We start from the raw sequence: 10,670 nt of genomic DNA on the forward strand, positions 1-10,670 counted from the left end.
AAAATTCAATTAAATTATAATTTAATATAAATAATTAAAAATGAGTGTAAAATGATATAATGGTAAAGCAAGCAAGGATACGCGGCCCAAAAACTTTGGTGGGTCATTCTGATAATAAAAGGACGGCGTGCTAAAAATAGAGAGGTGGAGTGGAGGGTTGTGCAGCAGAGCAGAGGTGAAGAGAGCAAGGAGCAGTAAAATGGTAGGGGCATTTTGGGGAACACGAATTATGGAGATAGTGAAGAAGCATGACTCAGGAGGTCTTGTTTGGAAAAGAATAAAACTCACTACCACTCGTAAAGCTAACGCCAAGAAGAGACTCCGTAGGGTTTGGCAGGTATCCTAAATCAATTTCTATTTTTCTTGTTTGAATGTCGAGTTTAGATATGCCTATATATTTTCAATTTCTAAGTTTATTCTATACCTGGGAATATGAATCAAGGTTGCGGTAGAGTTGATTATGAAGGGTTTAAGCTAGATCTTGACTTCGATTTCTTTAAATGTATGCAATTGGGTTCTATTCTTAGTGCATTCAATAGACCTCAAACTGATATTCTCATTCTTAGTTATGAAATGTGTTTTGTATTTTGTTTTTACATGTTGCTCAAGCTATTATTTATATCCTTTTCAATTTATGGCTGTGGGACTTTGCATCCCACTCATAAAGAAGGCCAGAGAACTTTTAGGCGTTCATTCAGTACTATATTTTGGCTTTGGGGAGCAAGAGAAAAACGGGGTTTGGGAAGTAGATTCTGGCTCTAGCTATATGCACTTTGTCTAGGAGCTAATATTTTCTTTTCTTTTCTATACTATTTCTGAGTTTATGTTCTTATGTATACTATAGCCGATTTATGTGGTTTAGAACCATTCTTAGCCCTTGTTTGGGAGGAGGTTAATGGGAGTAAATGGAAGTAACGGAAGGTTAAGTATTGAGTTAACCTTGTTTGGGAGTTATTTTTTGAGAGTAAATGGAGGTTAATGGGGTTAAATCTTTACTTCCTCTAACCTCCAAACTCTAACCTCCAAATTGGAAATTGGGGGTTAATGGAAGTAACGTAAACTTTTTAAAAATTTCTTGTCTCTGCAGAGTAAATTTAACTTTTCTTCCCCTCCAAATTTAAACTCTCAAACGAAGTTAAACATTTAACCTCATTTACATCCTATAAACTCCCAAACAAGGTTAATTTTTAACTTTCCTTTCCATCACTTCCCTTCCCTTTCCATTACCTCCTTTAACTCTCACCTCCATTAACCTCCAAACTCCCAAACAAAGGCTAGAGTAGAGTTGTTTTTCTTTTAAAGGTTTAAACTCATTTTTTTAGTTTCATGTTCATGCGCGCATGTATTAAAATATGATAATTGCATGAATTAAAGAAGAAAAATCTGGCAAGTAACACTTTCAAAAAAGAGTTGAGCTTACCATGAATATTGTGACATTGAAAATGATTTTATAATTTCTGTTCTTACTAAATTTAGCTGTGTGCTATTGTATTAGACCGAATCATCGGTTTTATTGTTTAGTTGGCAAGTATGGTAATACTTTGCTTGCTATTTTGTTATCCAATAATATGCACAAGTTTAGATCTGTATCTTTATGCTCTTTTCATACTCTTCTTACAGAATGAAGCTGTCTTGAAGGCATGTACTGAATCAGAAAGTTGTTCAGCTAGAGTTTCAGAGAACGTTAGCCCAAGTACTCATTCTTAACTTGCCAAAAGAGTGAGAATATGTCTCAAGGGTGCATTAGAGCTGCAGATTTTATGAGCCCAGTTTATTATGTCGACTATTTATGTTAAGCTGTTTGTTTGTGACTCTAGATTTTGTAAAATTCTTTGAAGTAAAAAAAAATTGTTTAGTTTTTGAGTTGCACAATAAGCAATGGTATTCGATTGGAAGCTTTTCTGGATGATTGATTAGATGCTGCAATATGCATTTATAAGTGTTGAGAAGGTGAAAGTTGAAACAAAAACATGCATGCTCTGAAGAATATTTGTAAAACTGAAGTTGCTTATGGGTAGAGAGATTTGATGCATAGATTAGCATGTGAGAAATGGAATCTCAATTAAGATAGGAGTTAGATGTTGCATGCAATTATAAGTGGAACTGGGATTGTTTTAACTAAATGGGTGAAGTGAAGTGTGTATTTTGTATCTAATAACATTGTCAAGAGTTAAAGCAGCTAGAGATCCACACCATTTAGCAAGCGTTTTAGACAGACAGAAGCTGTTTACATTCTTTAAATTAAATGGAATGCTTTAATGCCTGGCGGACCACTAGACAATCTAATCTGGTTGGCAAACTTGTACTAGATAGAAAATGATCATGACTGCCAATGCCAATGCCAATGCCAAGGAAAGAGAGCCCGTTGATGGTCTGAATTAGCAGACAACAGAAAACAAGTCCCACACATGAAACTCGATGAGAATTATATGGACTCTATCCAGTTGAATCTTTAAGATGATGTATATAAATAAAATTCATGAAAATTATGTTAATGCAGTCTTGTTAGTGTACATGACGTGTACTTCACCAATATTCTACTCCCTCCCTTAAAATATAAAGATTGTATATTCGCCTGGAATGTGAGCAAATATATCATGTCGATTGCCTATGGTCCCTAGTTTGATACATGCACATCGAGCAACTATATGTTCCAACGAGTATCTAGAACTAGAGCTCTCGATAGTACTTCAGTCACACGAACTATTTGCAACAGTATGGATGAGATTGAGATGATCCAAGCCTATCCAAAAAGATGTAGGATTAGGGTTAGAGTTTTATAAGCTAAACCAAGGCTATAAATAGATAGCCATTACAATCAATCGCACAAGAAACAAGACATAAACCTTGTACCTTCTTACTCTTGCACCACCCGCTCTCTCTATCTCTAACGTTCGCTTTAGTTTGTGGATCCACCGTTTTCACCTTCTGACTAATCTCTATCGTTGTTGATTTCATCTTCCGTTGTTTATATTTCCAATGGATTTTGCTCTATTAGAAGTAAGTCTTAAACCGTATATGTATTAAGATTATTTAGGATAATCCTTTAAGGGATTTTGATTTTTGTTTTGGTTTTTTCCATTTACTTTTAGTTTTATTTCATTATAAATTACGGGTTTTGGTTTTGGTTTTGGTTTTGGGCATTTTTAGTTTTTGTCATTTACTTGAAAACAACAATTTTAATTTTGGCCTTTTTAGTTTTTCTTATAAACTCCGCATGTGAGGGTCACTTGGTGGTATTTACAGTCAGTCCCAAGTCCGGACAGGAGAGGAGGGTTGCAGTAGGTTTGTGGCGGTCAGCATAAAACTTAGCCACATCTTATGACATGAATCAAAATATGAATATCGTGGGGGCGTTCCTTACTCAGCGACGCGCTGCACTTCATAGACATGGGTGTTGTGAAAAATGTGCAAGGGTTGCTAGGTCGTCGTCCCGAAGCGGCGTGCCACCCCGGGGCCCGAGGGTAGTGTCATATATGCAAGGGCTCCCGCATGATGGACGCGTGCGGGTAAATAAGCTAGTCCACGAAAACGGTAATGGTAGGGGTAGGGGTAGTAGGTTACGCTTTGGGCCATGGAACATAGACTTTTTGACAGGAAGATTAGTTGAAATTGTAGATGTTATGAATAGAAGGAGAATAAATATAATGTGCCTACAAGAAACCAAGTGGGTTAGAGCCAAAGCCAGAGAGATAGCTCATTGGGGTTATAAGCTTTGGTACTCAGGAAAGGATAAAGGTAGAAATGGAGTAGTGATGCGTGTTTTACGTATACGTGCATGTGAAGGCAAATGCACCTTAATCGTATATTAAGTAATAAAGTGAAAGTAGAGTATCGTTCCCACGAGAATGGTGATTATAAGTACTAATCTCTTTGCTTACTATCTATTATTTAAACAATCAAAAGGTAGGAGTTTGTTGGACAACCAAGCTAAGACCTAAGCAAGAAATGGAATGAAAATTATACAAACTTGGTGAGAGATTACTTATATTGAAATAAACTAAGACTTCTAGCTTCACTTAACCTCTTTGTTTGGTAATAACACTTAACTCTTTTAAGTTGTTTTATCCTTTTTACGATGGCGATTTTTCTTATTAACTAATAGATTCTCGAGATTGGCTCTAAACTCTCGATTAATTACTTTCCATTGGTCCGGCTCAAGTAATTAATCTAGAGAAGCATTAAGTTTTATTAATCTAAACCTTTTTAACCTACTTTACCTTGGTTCGGCTAAAGTGATTACTTAAGATTCAAGAAAAACCGCTAGAGTAATTAGTTCTAAATTTTCATTAATTACTTTCCATTGGTCCGACTCAAGTAATTAATCCAAAGAAGCATTAAGTTTTCTTAGTTCCAAACCTTCGATTTATTATTTTCCTTTGGTCCCGCTCAAGTAATAAATCTAAGATTTGTAATAAGATTCATGAAAAACCTTGGAAAACCAATAAGCCACACTAAATGATCATTAGATCCAACTTATGAATTTCGATTAATGAATTCAATCACGGTCAATATAAACGATTAATTAAGTAGTAATTGAGTCCATCTCCTACAAGCATTAAGAATCATAAGTTAGTTCTCAAAAAGGATAAACATAGCTTAAATAGGTTAAACGTAATTACCACATAATTAAGATTAAGATCTGCTTTTAGTCTTAGCTAAGGGGGGTTTAGCTCATAATTACATTAAAACACACCTTAGAAAGATAGATAATGAAGTTTATAGTAATAAAAGAGATTGAAGTTTAGAAGAAACCGTAATGACGATTGCCGAACGAACTTCTTCGGCAACTTAAAACTTACTTTTATTAGATAAACTTTTGCACAAACAACAGCTTGAGCACAACAACAACAATCACAACAACAATCACAACAACAAATACAAATGATCTTTGAAGACAAAAATCGACAAAATAACATTATAGGAAAAGGAATTAAGCCTAAGCTTGGTGTGTCCTCAAATGGCTCACAATGTCTCCTTTTATAGTAAAATGGTACACATAATTCCAAAGACCAAGTCTCCTTATGGCTCCCACTCCCTAATCTTCTTAATTCATCCTTTAAAGAGGGTGGTGGAAATCTTTGACAATTTAGGAGTTGAAATGTGTAAAGGTGGGAAATGAATCATAGGTTTAAACATGTTCATCAACTTGGGATAATTTTCTGGCCCTGTTACACTTCGAATTTGGAGATGATTATTATTAGTCATTTGTACATTTTTCTCTTATCTTTCCAACGCATTTTGAATCTCAACCCGAGTCCGTATGAGAGAGATAAGATGAAAATACAAAAATGTGTCAAATTTGTCCTAGTGTAAACAATTGGACTTTTATCTTACATCACCCATTCGCGACGAGGTGCATGATGGATGTCACTAAAACTCTTTTTTTCTGGTCCCTTTTACTCCCGAGTTGTCGCCTTAAGCCCCGATTTGGTTATTTATGTCGAAAACCTTGCGAAAGTGCCTAAAAAACACACAAAGTGGCTTAGATACATAAAATGAAGAAAATATACAAAAACCATTATTAAAATTTATTAAAATGGTACAAAATAACTAATAATTAAATATTAAAATGCTATAAATTACGACGATAACAAGTAGGTATTCTTATTGAATGGGAGTATATTAATGATGTAGTAGCAGTGTCTACAAAGAGCGATGGAATTATGAGTGTTAAGCTTGTGATAGGGGATGAGGTTGTGAATGTCATAAGTGCATATGTGCCACAAATAGGATTAGATGTCTCTATAAGACAAGTTTTTTGGGAGGACTTGGAGGAAGTGGTGCAACATGTTCCTAGTGTTGGGGTTTTATGTCCTATAGACAATTGTTTTAGGATATAAATATTTTAAATGAATTATTCTTCTATATCATTTGTTGTAATAACATATAGTTTGTTTTTAACTATATAAAGACATTCATCTTTTAAGAACTAATTAAGTCAAATAAAAAAAATTCTGAAGTTTATTTAAAGTGATTATAAAGTGTTCATACAATCATGAAGTGCGACCAAACCTTATAATAAACTAATAAACTTAAAACCACCCCAAGTCAAGTAATATGTTTATATAGAGATTAACATAACACTGTTGAGACTTGCATGTAATAGTGCACTACGCCAAATAGCCTCTCAGACGATGGTTAAAAACCATCGTCCCGCGAGATATAAAACTGTCACGGGGCTCGCTGCCATCTGTTGCACTTTTAGACGATGGTTATGTTCTGTCATGTGAAGGCACGATACATGGCATTAGCCTATTTGCGTACTGTCATCTTACTCTTGTTACGATGCAGCTTATTTATTACTACTGTCACCTTTAATGTCATCACATGACATACTAATAATTAAAACCGTCAAATTGATGTGTGGGAAATTGGCATATTGAATTTGCGATGACAGTTCGTATAATAATTTCTGTCGTTCTAGCTTGTTTTAGATGACATATGTCTTAATCAATCATGCCAATGGATTTATTTTTAGATGACAGATTCATTTATTTTAATGTCTTTTTTTATTGTTGTTTAGATGACATTTTTTAAAAATAAAATGTCACTTTTTGCCTTCTTCGTATGAATTTCTGATTTTTACCAGAATAATGAAACATACTCAAATGAACATGAAATTCTGTATATCAATGGTTTTAATTTTATTGGAGACTAATGCTCATCATCTGTTTACATTTGTACACATAAATTTATGAATTAAAACTATAAAAAAAATAACCAATACATATCCAAATTCTGAAACAAATCGATCATGATATATCTCCATATCTTGGAGTCATTATTAGGCCTATAATCCCAAAGTCTTGATATCTGCAAAAGCTAAAGCATGTCATTAATACACTAGCATCATTACACAAAACCCTAAACGCACTAAGGACTCTTCCCCTTTCACGACCTTTCACTTAGCCACTATCATATCAGTATAAACAATAAGCATTTCAATCGTTCAGTATCCATACATTCAACCCAGAAAACTTACATTGTATAATGGCTCCCCTTGCAAGTGTTCAGGAACAGGTAATTTCTGACATGGAGAAATTGTACATGGAGAACCCAGGGTGGCTTCTGGCCATCGATGGTATGTCAATCCATATTTTCTTCTTTAACTCTTCCCGATTTCTTCTTTCTACTTGTAATGATTCTTCTTATCTTGGATGATAACAGGTCCTCTGGATGATAACTTCTTAAAATGGGCGGTCAGAATAAAAGGCCCCCAATACACCCCATATGAAAGGGGTGTATTTGAAATCAGAATCAGCTAGCCTTTGGAGTTCCCAAACAGACTTCCAACAGTAATATTAACTTATCTCATTAAGATATATGAACCTACATGACATTGTATACACATACACTAATCAATGTCTCCTCTTATTCTCAGTTTCGCTTCTGGAATAAGATCTATCATCTTAACATGGCTCCTCAAGGGATGATTTATCTTCTCTGTCTCCTTACTCCCCCTCCCTATCCCACTGCCACAGTATAGATATGCCACCATTTATCTAGTTTATTTGATAAACACTTAATCATGTTTGTGATCTAATTATTCTATGCATTTTGTAGCTGCTATGGCACATATATGATTTACTAGTACAGCCCCACATTGAGGCGCCATTTCCTGGACTAGAAGAAGTTGCTGAGCAATACCTCAGCAATAGGGCAGATTATGAGGGGCTCGCCTAGAGATGGACTGAGGAGTATGCGATGTGGATATGAGCTCCAAATGTGGTTCTCCTTCAAATTCCAACCGAAAGGCAACACTCATCCCCCCCCCATTTTTTTGTAATATAACGTAGAGCTTGCTATTCAGTTCGTATGTATATGTATATTCAAGTCATATCAAAAGACATCTTATCGTTTGCAAGACATATCAGAACATGCAAGTAGCCTAAATTGACCATTTTTACAATGTTCCTTCCACTTGGATTGTACTCGTTGAACAATGCAATTGGTAATGAGGTTTATGATGCTGTCACCACAAGGGACTCTTTTTGTGCTGAATGCATCATAAACCTATCACCATGCCAATCTCAATGAACATTTTCATGCATGCACATAATCAGTTCTAGCTTTCTATACAAAACATCAAACATAAACATGCTTCATACGCATACATATACACATACTCAATCATTTCATAGCAATATAACTCACATTCATACCGATCACTTCATGCATGGTTAAGGTATTCAACCAATCATTTAATAGCAATGCACATACATAACCCTTTACAATATACTTGCCACTTGGATTGTACTAGTTGAAAAGTGAGCACAATAATGAAGTTTGCGATGTTGTAACCACAAGCTCATAACTTATGCTGATAACATCGAAAACCCATCACCATTCTTAATGGTTTCAATCAGATAACAAGCCAAGTGAAAGATATATCGTAAACCTATCTCAACATCACCCACAACAACATCATACATGTAACTAATCAGCTACATGCCCAATGAATATTCATACACATACTCAATCAGTTCTAGCTTCCTAAACAGAACATAAAACATAAACATGCTTCATACACATACACATACTCAATCAGTTCTAGCAGTATAGCTCGTAGGTATAAGAGTATTCCTATATCACAATAAACATTCATAGCTTTAGAATATGCCTAATCAGCTACATGCCCAATGAACATTCATAGCAATGCACATACATAACCCTTTACAATATACTTGCAACTTAGATTGTACTCGTTGAAAAGTGAGCATGATGATGAAGTTTGCGATGATGTAACCACAAGTTTCATAACTTATGCTGATAGCATCGAAAATGCATCACCATTCTGAATGGTTTCAATCAAATAACAAGTCAAGTGGAAGATATATTGTAAACCTATCTCAGTAGTATAACTCATGTTTAAATAAAAAGGAATCAGATGAGTTCACAACATTTTTTAGCATCATGCACTATCTTGCCTTAGGTTAAAAAAAAGACAAAAGACCTATATCACAATAAACATTCATAGCTTTAGACTATGCCTAATCAGCTACATGTCCAATGAACATTCATACACATACTTAATCAGTTCTAGCTTCCTAAACAGAACATCAAACATAAACATGCTTCATACACATATACATACACATACTCAGTCAGTTCTAGCAGTATAACTCATAAGTATAAGAGTATGGCCAATCACAATGAACATTCAAAGCTTAAGAGTATGCCTAATCAGCCACATGCTCAATGGACATTCATACACAAACTCAATGAGTTCTAGCTTCCTAAACAGTTCTATCTAACCAATCAGTTCATACCAATCATTTCATAGAATATAACTCGCATTCATACCAATCACTTCATCCATGGTTAAGGTATTCAACCAATCAGTTAATAGCAATGCACATACATAACCCTTAACAATATACTTGTCACTTGGATTGTACTCATTGAAAAGTGAGCACGGTGATGAAGTTTGCGATGTTGTAACCACAAGTTCATAACTTATGCTGTTAGCATAAAAACCCATCACCATTCTGAATGGTTTCAATCAGATAACAAGCCAAGTGGAAGATATATAGTAAACCTATTTCAGCATCACCCACAACAACATCATACATGTAACCAATCAGTTCAAACCAACATAACAATATATATACTCAATGAGTTCTAGCTTCCTAAACAGAACATCAAACATAAACATGCTTCATACACATACACATACTCAATCAGTTCTAGAAGTATAACTCATGGGTTTAAGAGTGTGGCCAAGCACAATGGACATTCATGCACATACTCAATCAGTTCTAGCTTCCTAAACAGAACATCAAGTATAAACAAGCCAACATGCTTCATACACATACACATACTCAATCAGATAACAAGCCAAGTGGAAGATATATTGTAAACCTATCTCAGCAGCATCACCCACAACAACATCATACATGCAACCAATCAGTTCAAACCAACATAACAATAATATATACTCAATAAGTTAAAGAAATCTTCCCATATGCTAAAGGCATGAACTGATTGACAATCTCTTCAGTCAGTCTTCCCATATACTTAAGCATTCTTACTATCCCTGCAAATATTATGTTCAAATAAAAAGGAATCGGATGAGTTCATAACATTTTCAACATCAGGCACTATATTGCCCCAGGTTAAAAAAGATAAAGACCCAAGCTTTTCAGCAATGTAACAATGAATACAATAAAATCAGTGTATCTAAGCGAGAGATCTAACCCTTTCAACAATATGTCTGAAAATCAATAGATCCTTATTCCAGCTGCTGAAATCCACATACACAAGAGTAAATCAGATGAGGAAAAGATAAAGTAAGAAACAATGAAACTCTAATACATCCAAGAACGAAGAAAATATGGCTTACCAGTACCGTGTTTCGATATCACTCCTAGTGATTGCATATAGAAAGCAACCATGGAGATAGAGAGGGATGAGAGGGATGAAGATTGCGTAACCTAAAATAGGGTTTGGGATGAGAGAGAGGGGTTTATATATGAGATGAGAAATTTCAGTCAAACGATCGAGCGCCTAAATTTGGTATATCGTCGTGTAAGTGAAATTTCATTTGCCGCTTTTTTTTGTTTTCCGCATACAATGACAGTCATTTATTACAGGTGTCATCTGATGAGCAAATAAATTTTAATGAAAATGCCCGTTTTCTTTGGATGATAGGGTTGTGTCATCGGAAT

At 35.0% G+C, this 10,670-nt stretch overlaps 1 protein-coding gene across 1 annotated transcript; it reads left to right on the plus strand.

The window, feature by feature from the left end:
* The first annotated feature begins 114 nt into the window (after positions 1-114).
* Positions 115-1,909, plus strand: LOC136221826 (uncharacterized). Its single transcript, XM_066009274.1, has 2 exons — positions 115-337; positions 1,621-1,909. Exons 1-2 carry the CDS (start codon positions 200-202, stop codon positions 1,705-1,707), a joined length of 225 nt encoding a protein of 74 aa, XP_065865346.1. The 5' UTR covers positions 115-199; the 3' UTR covers positions 1,708-1,909.
* Positions 1,910-10,670: the final 8,761 nt, after the last annotated feature.

This window comes from Euphorbia lathyris, chromosome 3 (assembly GCF_963576675.1).
Source record: "Euphorbia lathyris chromosome 3, ddEupLath1.1, whole genome shotgun sequence".
Classification (NCBI taxonomy): domain Eukaryota; kingdom Viridiplantae; phylum Streptophyta; class Magnoliopsida; order Malpighiales; family Euphorbiaceae; genus Euphorbia; species Euphorbia lathyris.